Here is a 17182-nt window from a genome sequence, read left to right as displayed (position 1 = left end):
TGGGTAATGAACCAGGACAGGTGTTAGATTTGGAGGTAGGCACTTTGGTGATAGTGACCACAATTCGGTTACATTTACTTTAGCGATGGAAAGGGATAGGTATATACCGCAGGGCAAGAGTTATAGCTGGGGGAAAGGCAATTTTGGTGCGATTAGGCAAGACTTAGGATGCATAGGATGGGGAAGGAAACTGCAGCGGATGGGCACAATTGAAATGTGGAGCTTGATCAAGGAACAGCTACTGCGTGTCCTTGAAAAGTATGTACCTGTCAGGCAGGGAGGAAGTGGTTGAGCGAGGGAACCGTGGTTTACTAAAGTAGTTGAATCACTTGTCAAGAGGAAGAAGAGGCTTATGTAAAGTTGAAATGTAAAGGTTCAGTTAGGGCGCTTGAGAGTTACAAGTTAGCCAGGAAGGACCTAAAGAGAGCTAAGAAGAGCCAGGAGGGGACATGAGAAGTCCTTGGCATGTAGGATCATGAAAAGCCCTAAAGCTTTCTATAGGTATGTCATGAATAAAAGAATGACTAGGGTAAGAGTAGGGCCAGTCAAGGCAGTATTGGGAAGTTGTGAATGGCGTCCGAGGAGATAGGAGGCGCTAAATGAATATTTTTTGTCAGTATTCACACAGGAAAAAGACAATGTTGCCGATGTGAATACTGAGATACAGGATGCTAGACTAGACGGGATTGAGGTTCATAAGGAGGAGGTGTTACCAATTCTGGAAAGTGTGAAAATAGATAAGTCCCCAGGGCTGGATGAGATTTATCCTAGGATTTTCTGGGAAGGTAGGGAGGAGATTGCAGAGCCTTTGGCTTTGATCTTTATGTCATCATTGTCTACAGGAATAGTGCCAGAAGACTGAAGGATAGCAAATATTGTCCCCTTGTTAAAGAGGGGGAGTAGAGACAACCCCGGTAACGATAGACCAGTGGGCCTTACTTCTGTTTTGGGCAAAGTCTTGGAAAGGATTATAAGAGATAGGATTTATAATCATCTAGAAAGGAATAATTTGATTAGGGATAGTCAACACGGTTTTGTGAAGGGTATGTTATGCCTCACAAATCTTATTGAGTTCTTTGAGAAGGTGACCAAACAGGTGGACGAGGGTAAATGACCTGGAGGAGGGCGTGGAAGGATGGGTGAGTAGATTTGTGGATGACACTAAAGTCAGCGGAGTTGTGGACAGTGCGGAAGGATGTTGCAGGTTACAGAGGGACATAGATAAGCTGCAGAGCTGGGCTGAGAAGTGGCAAATGGAGTTTAATGCAGAAAAGTGTGAGGTGATTCATTTTGGAAGGAGTAAGAGGAATGGGTAAGTAAGGGCATGGAATGCCCTGCCTGCAACAGTAGTGGACTCGCCAACATTAGGAGCATTTAAATGGTCATTGGATAAACATATGGATGTTAATGGGCTAATGGTAAGATTCTTGGTAGTGTGGATGAGCAGAGAGATCTTGGTGTCCATGTACATAGATCCCTGAAAGTTGCCACCCAGGTTGATAGGGTTGATAAGAAGGCGTACGGTGTGTTAGCTTTTATTGGTAGAGGGATTGAGTTTCGGAGCCATGAGGTCATGTTGCAGCTGTACAAAACTCTGGTGCGGCCGCATTTGGAGTATTGTGTGCAGTTCTGGTCGCCGCATTATAGGAAGGATGTGGAAGCATTGGAAAGGGTGCAGAGGAGATTTAGCAGGATGTTGCCTGGTATGGAGGAAAGATCTTATGAGGAAAGGCTGAGGGACTTGAGGCTGTTTTTGTCAGAGAGAAGAAGGTTAAGAGGTGACTTAATAGAGGCATACAAGATGATCAGAGGATTAGATAGGGTGGACAGTGAGAGCCTTTTTCCTCGGATGGTGATGGCTCGCACGAGGGGACATAGCTTTAAATTGAGGGGAGATAGATATAGGACAGATGTCAGAGGTAGGTTCTTTACTCAGAGAGTAGTAAGGGCGTGGAATGCCCTGCCTGCAACAGTAGTGGACTCGCCAACATTAGGAGCATTTAAATGGTCATTGGATCGACATATGGATGATAATGGAATAGTGTCGAAGGGCTTTAGATTGGTTTCACATGTCGCCGCAACATCGAGGGCCGAAGGGCCTGTACTGCGCTGTAATGTTCTATTCTATTCGATAGGTTTAAGGTGCAACGATTCTAATTAATGTATGGCAGTCAATTAAAAAGCACAGTTTTGGGATTGCTGGATTTGACTTACTTGTCTGTTTTCATAGAATCCCTACAGTGCAGAAGGCGGCCCATCGAGTCTGGACCAGCCCTTAGAAAGAGCACCTTACTTAAGCCCTGGCCTCCACCCTATCCCTATAACCCAGTAACCCCACCAAATCTTTTGGACACTAATGGATAATTTAACATGACCAATCTACCTAACCTGCACATTTTTGGACTGTGGGAGGAAACCAACGCAGACATGGGGAGAAAGTGCAAACTCCACAGTCACCCAAGGCCTGAATTGAACCCAGGACCCTGGAGCTGTGAGGCAACAGTACTAACCGCTGTGCCAACGTGCCAACCCTTTATCTGAAAACAAGTATGCACAAACTTCAGGAGAGAAGGAGTTTAATTGCTCCTTTGTCATTGTTGACGTGAAGTGTTGAGTGGCCTCTGTCTGTGTTTGAAAGATTCTCGATAAAATCCTGAGTTTTGAGCAACTGCATTAGGAGAAATAGATTCCAATCACAGAGAGTCAGTGACCTGAGGACATAGAGGGCCAGTGACTGGAGGGCACAGAGTCAGTGACTTGTGGGCACAGAGTGGCACTAACTTGAGTGCACAGAGGGTCAGTGTCTCAAGTGTGCCACAACATGCTGGGCTTGTACATGGTCAATTCCAGCCCCACGTGTCCGGGAGTCAATGCACAAGTGAATTAACCAGTAATAATTATAAAAATACCCCAAGTCTTTGACCCTTGGTTGTCTAATAATTACAGTCGCCAGGTTTGTAAATGTAAACACGATAGCTGTTTATTTATAACAGGAGCTTTCATGAAATATGCTGCAAATAACTATTAACCTAATCCCCACCTTAACTTGTCCCCACCCTCTATTACACACACACACACAATACAAATAAACACCGAGGGGAGGAAAGGGGTAAAAATCAGAAGTGGAGGTTTTTGTTTATAGCCTGTGATGATCTTCTCTATATTTAGAAATACATTACTCACAAGTTTTCCTGGAGAGGCCCCTTGTTTCTGTTCAAGCTTTGCTTTCAGTTCAAGGTTTACATTCAGGCTTCTGTAGTTTCTGGAGAGAGAGTTGGTCGGTTCTGGTCTTTGTTTGCGCAGCCTGTAATGGTTCTCCTGCACATAAATTCAGCCAGACTCTCTGCCAGTTCAGAAACACAGCCTTTTTGGAGAAAAAGGGAGAGGAAAGGATAGCAGGACTTTTCCCGGGGCGTCCCAGATCAAAACTGAAACTAAACTCAAATCTTGGGACTCTTAAAAACATCCTAAAGGAAAAGGATCCAATCACCACCACCTGTTACTCGGCAGAACACACCCTTTTTTGCGAATCCATTGGCCACCAGCAAATCAATCAATCCAAGTCCCAATCCATTTCTTTGTCACTGATGCCGGCCAGTCTGCAACTTCTGTTTAAAGGGGCTGGTTTAGCACAGTGGGATAAACAGCTGACTTGTCATGAAGAACAAGGTCAGCAGCGCGGGTTCAATTCCCGTACCAGCCTACCCGAACAGGCGCCGGAATGTGGCGACTAGGGGCTTTCATGATAATTTCATTGAAGCCTACTTGTGACAATAAGCCATTATTATTATTGAACAAGCATAGCTTTCTGGATTCTATCTGCTTGAATTAAAGATACGGGCTTCTTGTCTTCAAGTGATATGTCCATTTATAATGCATGGGTCAAAAAATCTAATGCTATTAGGACGCCCTGTGCGAGGGCACGGTCAGTTCCAGCCCCACCAACCCAGAAGTCCCTCTCAATAATTTGTGTTTTCCTGAGATTTTCAACCTCTGACTGCTCCAATGAGTTACAGACACTGGAGGAAGGATTCTCCGTCCCGCCGCACCAGCAGCGGGATTCTCCATCCCGCCAGCCGACCAATGGGGTTTCCCATTGTGGGCAGCCCTCGGGAAATCCCTGGGCGTGGGTGCATTGCCAGCACAACAGAGAATCCCAACAGTGGAGAATCCAGCCCCAGATTTATAAGTAAAACATTAACAAATTGTTTATTTATCACAAGAGTAAAATTAACGTATAATGTAAATAATTGGAATTATGGTCTACTAGTCTACCTATTCCCAAAACCTGCCCCATCCTCCACCCAGGCACACACAAAACATACACACAGTGAAGAGATAGGAAAAGGGTTAGAATAACGGGAATGGAAGGAAAAGGTTTGACATTAATATTCGCTGTTGCAATTGTGGCCTCTGTAGGCCCTGGTCTTCTCAAAATGCAACGCTCTGGGGATTTGGTTCCGACAAGAGATTCAGTTCAGTGCAATTCTGACCACCGATCACCAGGTGGAGCCTCTGTCTCCCTGGCATATTACTGTAGCTTTACACCTGAGAATTTTACAGGCTTTTCTGTTCGCCTGATCTCTGTGCAGACAAACCAGCTGTATTATGAAGAGAGATCCAAGTTTGGGTTCTTAGAATCATAGAATCCATACAGTGCAAAAAGAGTCCATTTGGCCCATTGAGTCTACACCTGCCCTTGGATAGAGCTCCCCACCCAGCCCTGACGAGTCCCCCAGCCCAGCCCAACCATTCCCCCCCCCCCCCCCCGAACACCCGACTAAACCCCATGCCTCAATCCAAATATTCCCAACCCATCCTTCTACCACCTCAACCATTTACCCCTGATGCACCTCATCCAGTTACCCATTAACCACCTTATCCAGTTACCCATTAACCACTTCATCCATTTACCCCTTATCCACCTCACCCACCCGACATACCTGACCAGTTATCTTTCATCCATCTCACCCAGTTACCCCTGACCTACTTCACCTCCAACCCCTTACCCACCTCCCACAGTTGGCCCTGACCCACCTCACCCAGTTACCCCTGACCCACCTCACCCAGTTACCCCTGACCCACCTCACCCAGTTACCCCCTGACCCACCTCACACAGTTGGCCCTGACCCACCTCACCCAGTTACCCCTGACCCACCTCACCCAGTTACCCCTGACCCACCTCACCCAGTTACCCCTGACCCACCTCACCCAGTTACCCCTGACCCACCTCACACAGTTAGCTACCTTACTCATTTACCCCTTACCCACCTCACCCAGTTACCCCTTGTGGCGCACAAAGACTCCGTGAGACGAATAGAGTGAAGTCGATGAGGCTTTATTAAGCGTGTCTGTTCCCCAGCAGCCCGATAGTAAACTGGCCTGCGGGGGAAGGCACCGGCTTCTTATACTTCGCCTTCAGGGCGGAGTATGAGGTCAACGGCCAACCAGGACCCGGGATCTGTCAGCCAATGACATTAGGGCTTCCAGTCCCACATGACCCCCAATACATACTACCACACCCCTTACCCACCTCACCCAGTTACCCCTGACCCACCTCACCTAGTTACCACTTACCCACCTCACCCAGGTATCCCTGACCCACCTCACACAGGTACACCTGACCCACCTCACCCAGTTACCCCTTACCCACCTCACCCAGTTACCACTTACCCACCTCACCCAGTTACCACTTACCCACCTCACCCAGGTATCCCTGATCCACCTCACATTTATCCCTTACCCACTTCACCCAATTACCCACCTCCCACAATTACCCACCAGCCAATTTAGCCAGTCCATTCACCAAGGTTTGGCTGCTGGTATTGTCACTGGGGGTATTGTCACTGGGGGACTTGCCCTGGTTTACCCCCACTCCATTCCGCTTTAACAAGCTCCTCGTAGGGCACTGCACTGCCCATTTCTATGGCAGCTGGGATTGGAAGATTCCGCAAGATTTGTGCATCAGCTTCAGGTCGGGAGAATGTTTGAACACAGTAATAATCTGAGGATTATCATCGCTCCTTGGAAGATGCAGCTCATTGTTTCCTCAAAGCGAGGTCTAAGGATTTGGAATGAACTGTCTGAAGAATATTCAATGATAACTTTCAAAATGAATTGGATAAGCGGTTTCAAAGAAGTAATTCTAATCCACTGACCCCCGATCCACTTGACCCATGACCCACATTGACCCCCCCAACAGACTCAAAATGACCCTCGACCCACATTGTCCCCCAACCCACACGAACCACCAATACACATTGACCCCCGACCCACACTGACTCCCAACTCACATTGGCTCCCGACCCACATGACCCCTGATCCACATTGACCTCTGAACCACACATAACATTTTAAGTTATGAAGAGGCGCTGGATATGCTTGGGTGGTTTTCACTGGAGCAGAGAGGGGCGACCTGATCGAGGTGTATAAGGTTATGAGAGGCATGGACAGGATGGATAGGGAGCAGCTGTTCCCTTTAGTAAAGGGTCAGGCACGAGGGGGAAAAAGGTGAGGGCAGGAGGTTTAGGGGAATTTGAGGAACAGCTTTTTTACCCAGAGGGTGGTGATGGTCCGGAACGCACTGCCTGGGAGGATGGGAGAGCCGGGTTGCTTCACATCCTTCAAAAAGTATCTGGATGAGCCTTTGGCACGTCATAATATTCAAGGCTATGGGCCAAGTGCTGGAAAATGGAATTAGGTAGGCAGGTCAGGTGTTTTTCATTTTTTAATTTAATGCTGGTTAGGCTAACATTTATTATCCATCCCTAGTTGTCCTTCAGAAGGTGGTAGTGAGTTGCCTTCTTGAACCGCTGCAGTTCATGCGTTGGTGAAGACACAATGAGCTGAAAGGCCTCTTCTACACTGTATTATTCTGTGATTTTTATTCTGTGACCACAAATCCACATTGACCCCCAAGCCACACAATTCACACTCACCCCGCAGAATAACACTGACCCCCAACCCAAAGTGACCCCTGTGGCACAATCAATTACTCACGAGACGAGAAGTGATGAAGCCAATCAAAGGCTTTATTAAGCAAGACTTGTTCCCCAGCAGCTCAGTTACAGAATGCGGTTGCTGGGAGAACCCGGGTTCTTACACTCCGCCTTACTGGGTGGTGCCAGCAGGCGGAAGATCCAATCAGGACCCAGTGTCTGTCTACCAATAGCCTCTCGGCATCACAGGTACCGTACTACCCCTAATACACACCACCACATTCACCCCTTGTTAAAAAAGAACCTGGCGGGGTGGTGGGTCGCATGGTGGTAGCGGTTTACAAAGCTGGTCCTGGAATTATCTTCATACAGTGGCTATGCCTCGATCTCAACAGTTAACTATTTACACTGCCGTTTTTACTGGGCTATTGAATTATTTACAGATTTTTGCTTTGTCACACGGATTCCACGAGTCGAGTGGGTGCCCTGGTCGTCCTTGTCGATCGTCTCAGCCCCGGTGGTGGTGCTGGTGCTGGCTCGGGCACTGTCGTCTCTGGGAGCATCGCGCTGTTTGTTCCTGTTTCACTACTCCTGGGCGGGCACGGGAGGAGGACCGATCCACCCGGGAAGGGAGCGTCCGTGGGGTGTGCAGGCGGGAGGGAGGGGTTAATAGTGTTGGGGGGGCGGGGTGTGGTTCCGGCGGGTGCCAGGTCCTGCAGGGAGACCGTGTCCTGTCGGCCGTCGGGGTACGCCACGTAGGCGTATTGGGGGTTTGCATAGAGAAGATGAACCCTCTCGACCAACGGGTCCGATTTGTGCGTCCGCACATGCTTTCGGAGCAAGATGGGTCCTGGGGCTGCCAGCCAGGTCGGAAGTGACGTTCCGGAGGAGGACTTCCTCGGGAAGACAAGGAGGCTCTCGTGAGGCGTTTGATTAGTTGTGGTGCACAGCAGCGACCGGATGGAGTGGAGAGCATCCGGGAGGACTTCTTGCCAATGGGAAACTGGGAGACTTCTGGACCGTAGGGCCAGTAGGACGGTCTTCCAGACCGTACCGTTCTCCCTCTCTACCTGACCGTTCCCCCGGGGGTTGTAACTGGTCGTCTTGCTCGAGGCAATGCCCTTGCTGAGCAGGAATTGATGCTCATGAGGGAGGACCCCCTGTCGCTATGGATGTATGTGGGGAAACCGAACAGTGTAAAGATGGTGCAGAGGGCTTTAATGACCGTGGCCGCGGTCATGTCGGGGCAGGGGATGGTGAAGGGGAAACGGGAGTATTCGTCCACCACGTTTAGGAAGTATGTGTTGAGGTCGGTGGAGGGAAGGGGGCCTTTGAAATCCAGACTGAGGCGCTCAAAGGGACGGGAAGCCTTTATCAGGTGCGCTCTATCTGGCCTGAAAAAGTGCGGCTTGCACTCTGCGCAGATTTGGCAGTTCCTGGTGGCTGTTCGGACCTCCTCAACAGAGTAGGGGAGGTTGCGGGTCTTCACAAAGTGGTAGAATCGAGTGACCCCCGGGTGGCAGAGGTCCTCGTGGAGGGCTTGGAGGCGGTCTACTTGTGCGTTGGCACATGTGCCGCGGGATAGGGCATCGGAAAGCTCGTTCAGCTTTCCGGGACGATACAAGATCTCATAGTTATAGGTGGAGAGCTCGATCCTCCACCTCATGATCTTGTCATTCTTGATTTTGCCCCGTTGTGCATTATCGAACATAAAGGCTACCGACCGTTGGTCAGTGAGGAGAGTGAATCTCCTGCCAGCCAGGTAATGTCTCCAATGTCGCACAGCTTCCACTATGGCTTGGGATCCTTTTCCACTGAGGAGTGGCAGATTTCTGAGGCATGGAGGGTCCGGGAGAAAAAGGCCACGGGTCTGCCCGCTTGGTTGAGAGTGGCCGCCAGAGCTACATCGGATGCGTCACTCTCGACTTGGAAGGGGAAGGATTCGTCGATTGCGTGCATCGTGGCCTTTGCGATATTCGCGTTGATGCGTCTGAAGGCCTGGCGGGCCTCTGTCGACAGGGGGAAGGTAGTGGACTGAATTAACGGGCGGGCCTTGTCCGTGTAGTGGGGAACCAACTGGGCGCAATACGAGAAGAAGCCCAGGCAGCGTTTCATGGCTTTGGAGCACTGGGGGAGGGGGAATTCCATAAGGGGGCGCATGCGTTCAGGGTCGGGGTCTATCACTCCATTACGCACTACGTAGCCAAGGATGGCTAGACGGTTGGTGCTAAACGCGCATTTTTCCTCGTTGTAGGTGAGGTTCAGGGCGTTAGCGGTCTGAAGGAATTTGCGGAGGTTGGCGTCGTGGTCCTGCTGGTCATGGCCGCAGCTAGTTACATTGTCGAGGTATGGGAACGTGGCCCGCAAACCGTGCTGGTCAACTATTCGGTCCATCTCCCGTTGGAAGACCGAGACTCCGTTAGTGACGCCAAATGGGACCCTTAAAAAGTGGTAGAGCCGCCCGTCTGCCTTGAAGGCCGTGTACCTGTGGTCGCTCGGGCGGATGGGAAGCTGGTGGTATGCGGACTTAAGGTTCACGGTGGAAAAGACCTTGTACTGTGCAATCCGATTGACCATGTCGGATATGCGGGGGAGAGGGTTCGCATCTAGCTGCGTGTACCTATTGATGGTCTGACTGTAGTCTACGACCATCCTCTGCTTCTCCCCGGTCTTTACAACTACCACCTGTGCTGGCCTGGATTATGCCTTCCTTCAGCAGCCGCTGGACTTCAGACCGGATAAACGTTCGGTCCTGGGCGCTGTGTCGTCTGCCCCTAGTGGCGACGGGTTTGCAATCCGGGGTGAGGTTCGCAAACAAGGACGGCGGTTCAACCTTGAGGGTCGCGAGGCTGCAGATAGTGAGTGGGGGTATAGGGCCGCCGAATTAGAACGTTAGGCTCTGGAGGTTACATTGAAAATCTAACCCTAGGAGAGTGGGAGCGCAGAGTTGGGGAAGGACATAAAGCCGATTATTCTTAAATTCTCTCCCTTGCACTGTTAGGTTCGCGATGCAGAACCCTTTGATTTCTGCGGAATGGGATCCCGCTGCCAGGAAAATCTTTTGGGTGCTCAGATGAATTGAAAGAAAACAGCGTCTTACCGTATCCGGATGGATAAAACTTTCTGTGCTCCCAGAATCGATCAGGCATGGCGTTTCGTACCCGTTAACCAGCACCGTTGTTGTTGCCATTTGGAGCGTCCGGGGCAGCGACTGGTCCAGGGTCACCGAAGCCAGTCGTGGCTGCTGCATCGGGGCGTTTTCTTCCGACCCCGTGGAGCCGTCCACCCTAGGGTCCTTGGCTATCAGCCAAGATGGCGGCGTCCATGGATCACACCCGGTCGGGGGCGGACTAAATTGCCGCGCCCATGGATCGCAGTTGGCCGGGGGGGGTCACAAGATGGCGGCACCCATCCTCCCCACGTGGAGCCCGGGACCCAAAATGGCGGCGCCCGTTGGCCGCACATGGATCGTTGGGGGGGTTGAGTCTGCTGTCCTCGTTCTCTCCCGGAGATTGCGGTGACCCCCCCCGGGACTGGCACACCGCTGAGTAGTACCCCTTTTTGCCACAACTTTTTACAGATGGCCGAGCGGGCCGGGCAGCGCTGCCGGGGGTGTTTCGACTGCCCGCAAAAATAGCAGCGGGGCCCACCCGGGTGGTCTGGTGCGCTGGCCGCGCAGGCTTGCGGGGGGTGTGGGGGGTGCCGGGGAGTCGGTCGCAGCGGGGGTCCACAGAGCCCAAAGGGCTGCCGCGCGGTCGGGGCCGTAGGCATTTTGTGAGGCCACGTCGAGGGAGGCCGCAAGGGCCCGTGCCTCTGTGAGCCCTAGTGAGTCTCTCTCTAGCAATCGCTGGCGAATTTGGGATGAGGTCATACCTGCCACAAAAGCATCCCTGATTAGGAGCTCCGTATGTTCGTTTGCGCTCACCGATGGGCAGTTGCAGTTCCTTCCCAATATTAGCAGCGCGCTGTAGAACTCGTCCAGCGATTCTCCGGGGATTTGCCGTCTCATCGCGAGTTGGTGGCGTGCGTAGACTTGGTTTACGGGCCAAATGTAGACCCCTTTCAGCATGGTGAGCGCCGTCGGGAAATCCTCCGCGTCTTCGATGAGCGTGTAGATCTCCGGACTCACCCTGGAATGCAGGACCTGCATTTTCTGGTCTTCTGTGGTCCGGCCAGGGGCCGTTCGGCGGTATCCCTCAAAACACGCTAGCCAGTGTTTAAATACGGCCGCTGAGTTTGCTGCATGGGGGCTGATTGGCAGACACTCCGGGGTGATCCGGAGCTCCATAGTCTTCTAAGTCTGCTTAATAAATTGTGGCACAATCAATTACTCACGAGACGAGGAGTGATGAAGTCAATCGAAGGATTTATTAATCAAAACTTGTTCCCCAGCAGCTGAGTTACAGAATGCGGCTGCTGGGAGAACCCGGGTTCTTATACTCCGCCTTACTGGGTGGAGCCAGCAGGCGGCAGATCCAATCAGGACCCAGTGTCTGTCTACCAATAGCCTCTCGGCATCACAGGTACCGTACTACCCCTAATACATACCACCACAACCCCCGACCCATACTGACTCACACTGACCCCAACTCACACTGACTAACACCGACCCCCAATACACACAAACTCACACTGGTCGCTGCAGAATAACACTAACCCCCCAACCCACACAGACTCACACTGTCCCCGACCCACACAAACTCACTCTGGACCCCGACCCACACAAACTCTCCCTGACCCCGACCCACATGGACTCACACTGATCCCCAGCCAAAAGTGACACCTGACCCACCTGGACTCACACTGACCCCTACCCACACACACTCACTCTGACCCACAACCTATATGGACCCACATTGACCCCTGACCCAGATGGACTCACACTGCCCCCTGACCGACACATTGATGAATCCTCACTATCAACATCCCAGAGTTATCACTAACCAGAAACTGAACCATATAGATTCTGTGGCTACAAGAGCAGGTCAGATGCTAGGAATCTTGCGGCGAGTAACTCGCCTCCTAACCCCCCAAAATCTGTCCACCATCGACAAGGCACATGTCCGGAGTGTGATGGATTACTCTCCACTTGCCTGGATGAGTGCGGCTCCAACAACACTCAAGAAGCTCGACACCATCCAGGACAAAGCAGTCAGTTTGATTGACGCAAACATTCAATCCCTCTACCACCGACAAACAATGGCAGCCATGAGTACCAGCTACAAGATGTACTGCAGTAACTCGCCAAGGTTCCTTAGGCAGCACCTTCCAAACCCACAACCGAGAAGGAGATCCACAAGATCTAGAAGGACAAGGGAACCCCACCACCTGGAGGTTCCTCTCCAAGTCACTCACCACCCTGACTTGCAAATATATTGCTGCTGCTTAATTGTCACTGGGGCAAATCCTAGAACTTCCTCCCTAACAGCACAGTGGGTGCACCTACACCCCAGGGACTGCAGCGATTCAAGAAGGTGGGTGAGCCAACAGCTTCTCAATGGCATCTAGGGATGTGTAATAAATGCTGATCTAGACACCCTGTTAATAAAAAAAACTGCTTTTCTGAGTCTGCACCCTCCCTTCAGAGGGACCACCTGCTCTACATATGTGCTGTGAACATACACAATTCCCATGCTGATTCACTATGCAATGATGGTTACTGCTTGTTCCGGTACAGGTTGGGGAGAGTGTTTGAATAGTGAGTGTGTTTGGTTTGTAATAATCTGTTGATGTTTGCTTTCCTTCAGCCAAGCCCGTGCTCGGAGACCCAATGTCTGGGGTCTGTCATGTTCCCCAAGGAGCTTGTGTCCAAACCAGAAGGTGAAGCCCAGTCCAAGGAACAACTCCTGCAGCGAGCAACAGACTTCCTCAACCAGTACTACACAGCCATGAAAAGGTGCAGGGAATTCACAGGGGCAGGGGATGGGGTGAAGGGGTGGGGCCAAGAAGAGATTGGGTTGATGGGAAGGTGGGATAGGTCTCAGTGGAGGGAGTATGAGGGCCGGGATTCCCCGATTCTGCGCTGGATCGGAGAATCGCCGGGGGTGGCGCGAGAATCATGCCACACCACTCCGACCACGGCCCGCCGATTCTCCGGCGCCGATTCTCCGGCACCTGTGAGATCGCCGCCGTGCCGGTCAGGGGGCGTTTAAAGCGGAGCCCCCCCCCCAGCGATTCTCCGCGCCTCGACGGGCCGAGTGCCCGCCGGGTTCGGCTGAGTCCTCCCGGCGTGGGTTCCGTATGGTTCCTCCAGGCGAGACCTCGGAGTTCTGGCTGCGAGGGCCATCCGTCCTGGTTTGGGGGGAGGGGGTGAGGATCTGACTCTGGGGGGTGCCTCCACGGTGGCCTGGCCCGCGATCGGGCCTACCAATCGGCGGGCGGGCTAATATGCAGGTTCAGTTAAGAAGGCAAATGCAATGTTAGCATTCATGTCAAGATGGCTAGAATACAAGGCCAGGGATGTACTTATGAGGCTGTATAAGGCTCTGGTCAGACCCCATTTGGAATATTGTGAGCAGTTTTGGGTCCCGTATCTAAGGAAGGACATGCTGGCTTTGGAAAGGGTCCAGAGGAGGTTAACAAGAATGAACCCTGGAATGAAGAGCTTGTCGTATGAAGAACGGTTGAGGACTCTGGGTCTGTACTCGTTTGAGTTTAGAAGGATGAGAGGGGATCTTATTGAAACGTACAGGATACTGCGTGGCCTGGATAGAGTGGACGTGGAGAGGATGTTTCCACTTGTAAGAAAAACTAGAACCAGAGGACACCATCTCAGACTAAAGGGATGATCCTTTAAAACAGATGAGGGGAATTTCTTCAGCCAGAGGGTGGTGAATCCGTGGAACTCTTTGCCGCAGAAGCTGTGGAGGCCAATTCACTGAGTGTCTTTAAGACAGAGATAGATAGGTTCTTGTTTAATAAGGGGATCAGGGGTTATGGGGAGAAGGCAGGAGAATGGGGATGAGAAAATATCAACCATGATTGAATGGCGGAGCAGACTCGATGGGCCAAGTGGCCTAATTCTGCTCCTATGTCTTATGGTCTTGTGGTTTTATGGGCCCCTGTAGGGTTCTGCCATATTGCCCTGGGGCCGGCGCGCATGCACGAACACGCGCCGCCTGTGGCATGCCAGCTTTCGAGCACCGGACACCACTCCGGCGCTAGGAAGGGGTGAATGCCCGTGATGGCGGCCCGTTGACGCCAGAGTGGCACGCGCCGCTTTTGATGTTGCCGTTAGAACTTGGCCGCAGGATCGGAGCATCCTGGCCGGGGTTTCAGTGGCTTAGGGTGGGCTGAGGTGGTAGGTGAGGGTAGGTGGGAATGAGGGTAATTCTGGCCAAGTGCGGTTGGAAGGTGTGTGAGATATTCAGCTCCACTCTCAATGGGCATTGACTGAGTTGCTCTCTCTCATCCCCTGTCTCAGGACAGGGACTCCAGAACACAGCGAGCGCCTGATGGAGGTGTCATTGGAGGTACAGAGGACTGGCACCTATCAGCTGACCCTGAATGAATTGATCTTTGGTGCAAAGCAGGCCTGGCGAAATGCTGCCCGATGTGTAGGCCGAATCCAGTGGAGCCGCTTGCAGGTCAGGGACCAGAAAGCTCACACCAACCTCTTCCTCCATTCCCTTAGTTTATTATATCATATCTCTGTCTCTGTCTGTCTCACTCAAAGAACAAAGAATAAAGAAAAGTACAGCACAGACACTGGCTATTCGGCCCTCCAAGCTTGCGCCAACGCAGTCCGTCAAACAGAAAACTTTCTACACTTTTGGGACAGTATCCCGCTATTCCCATCCTATTCATCTATTTGCCAAGATGCCCCTTAAACGTCACTATCAGACCTGCTGCCACCAACTCCTCCAGCAGCGAGTTCCAGGCACCCACTAACCTCTGTGTAAAAAAGTTCCCTTGCACATCTCCTCTAAACTTTGCCCCTTGCACCTTGAACCTATGTCACCTGCAAATTTACTCTTCCACCCTGAGAAAAAGCTTCTGGCTATCCACTCTGTCTATGCCCCTCATAATTTTGTAGACCTCTATCAGGTCACCCCTCAACCTCCGTTGTTCCAGTGAGAACAAACCGAGTTTATCCAACCTCTCTTCATAGCTAATGCCATCCAGACCAGGCAACATTTTGGTAAGCCTCTTCTGTACGCTCCCTAAAGCCTCCACATCCTTCTGGTAGTGTGGCGACCAAAATTGAACACTATACTCCAAGTGTGGCCTAACTAAGTCAGCATGACTTGCGAATTTTTATACTCAATGTCCTGACCAATGAAGGCAAGCATGCTATACGCCTTCTTGACTACCTTCTCCACCTGCGTTGCCACCTTCAGTGACCTGTGAACCTGTACACCCAGATCCCTCTGTCTATCAATACTCTTAAAGGGTCTGCCATTTACTGTATATTTCCCATCTGTATTAGACGTTCCAAATACATTACCGTACATTTGCCCAGATTAAATCTCCATCTGCCCTTTCTCCGCCCAACTGATCTATATCCTGCTGTATCCTCTGACAATCGTCATCGCTTTCCGCAGTCCCACCAACCTTTGTGTCGTCCACAAACGTACGAATCAGACCAGTTACATTTTCCTCCAAATATATACTACAAACAAAGGTCCCTGGACTGATCCCTTTAGTCACCACTAGTCACCGCCCTCCATTCAGAAAAGCACCCTTCCACTGCCACCCTCTGTCTTCTATGACCGAGCCAGTTCTTTCCCCATCTTACCAGCTCACCTCTGATCCCTTGTGACTTCTGAACCAGTCTGCCATGAGGGACTTTGTCAAAGGCCTTACTGAAGTCCATGTAGACAACATCCGCTGCCCTACCTTCATCAATCACCTTCGTCACTTCCTCAAAAATCCAGATCACGTTAGTGAGACACGTCCTCACCCTCACAAAACCATGCTGCCTCTCGCTAATACATCCATTTGTTCCAAATAGCAGTAAATGCCATCTCGAAGAATCCACTCCAATAATTTCCGTGCCACTGATTTAAGGCTCGCTGGCCTGTAATTTCCTGGATTATCTTTTCTACCCTTCTTAAACAAACACATTAGCTAGAATCCAGACATCTGGGACCTCACCTGTAGATCTGAGGTAGATCTGGGGTAGATCTGGGGTAGATCCCACCAGCCCCTGGGGACGTTTTGATTTCCACCTCTCCTTCCCTTCTCTCCCCTCTCTTTTTAAAGAATTGTTTTAAAGGATGTGGGTGTCACTGGCTAGGCCATTTATTGCCCATCCCTAATTGCTCTTGGGAAGATGATGGTGAGTTGCCTTTTTGAACGGCTGCAATCCATGTGATGTAAGTACACCCACAGCGCTGTTGGGAAGGGAGTTTTAGGATTAGATCAGGAGCGCAATCTAATGGGAAAAGCACTAAGTGTGGGAGCGAGCAAGAATCACCAGGTGCTTCCCGACGGCCAGCCCAGTGAGACTGCCACCGGTATCTACTGTCAATTAGGGCATGTAATGATCCCCCATGTGCTTCGGCGGAAATGGCTGAGCCTGAAATGAACTCAAAGCGTGAAGGTTCAGGTGATAAGACTTGCCTGCGACATGGCACGTCAACCCACGGGAATGAACTTGAGAGTTGTAAAGTGCTTGTGTAACTAACAATGCTTAATCCTTATTTGCAATAGCCTTCAGCTGTGCTACCAAAGGCCGCCATGGTGTAAGGGGGTTAAAGTGATCTTTACCATATTATCAGGGACATGGCTCTATCCTGGAGATGTTCGGTGGGATAGACAGACAGCTTCTGAAGTTTTCCCTCGTATGGGTATACATGATCTGGGGGGTGGCCTGTTAGTCCCGGTGGTGGCCTGTTGGACCTGTGGGCGCTGAGCCCCTCAGCCCCCTGGCCCAGGGGAGGCTTCCCAGCCGTTGTCACCTGCCCCCACCAACCAGGGCTCCCCCACCGTGCACTGAGGCAACATCAAAAAGATAAATTCCATTTTAACAAGACTGCCATTGGAGAGAGCCAGTCAGAGTACACACACTCTGCAAGAATCATCCCAAGTACTTCCATTGTATTTGGTTGAAGTGAATGACTAAATATACCGGCACAGCCACAGGCATATCCAAAGAACCTGAAGGATGTGGGCATCGTTGGCTAGGCCAACATTTATTGCCAAGGACTTGACCCAGCAGCAGTGAAGGATATATTTCCAAGTCAGGATGGCGAGTGACTTGGAGGGGAACTAGCAGACACGCTCATGTATCTGTGCCAGAT

General features: G+C 51.1%; 1 protein-coding gene across 1 annotated transcript in view; it reads left to right on the top strand.

Moving 5' to 3' along the window:
- The window catches only part of LOC140420857 (nitric oxide synthase 1-like), a 514337-nt gene that overhangs the window by 217019 nt on the left and 280136 nt on the right, over positions 1-17182 (top strand). Inside the window, exons 3-4 of the mRNA XM_072504947.1 lie at positions 12686-12834; positions 14362-14524. Coding sequence (XP_072361048.1) covers positions 12686-12834; positions 14362-14524 — 312 coding nt within the window. The remainder of the gene's footprint in view (positions 1-12685; positions 12835-14361; positions 14525-17182) is intronic.

This window comes from Scyliorhinus torazame, chromosome 5 (assembly GCF_047496885.1).
Source record: "Scyliorhinus torazame isolate Kashiwa2021f chromosome 5, sScyTor2.1, whole genome shotgun sequence".
Lineage (NCBI taxonomy): Eukaryota > Metazoa > Chordata > Chondrichthyes > Carcharhiniformes > Scyliorhinidae > Scyliorhinus > Scyliorhinus torazame.
Note: the sequence above shows the minus strand (reverse complement) of the source record. Positions and strands in the feature narration are given on the sequence as shown.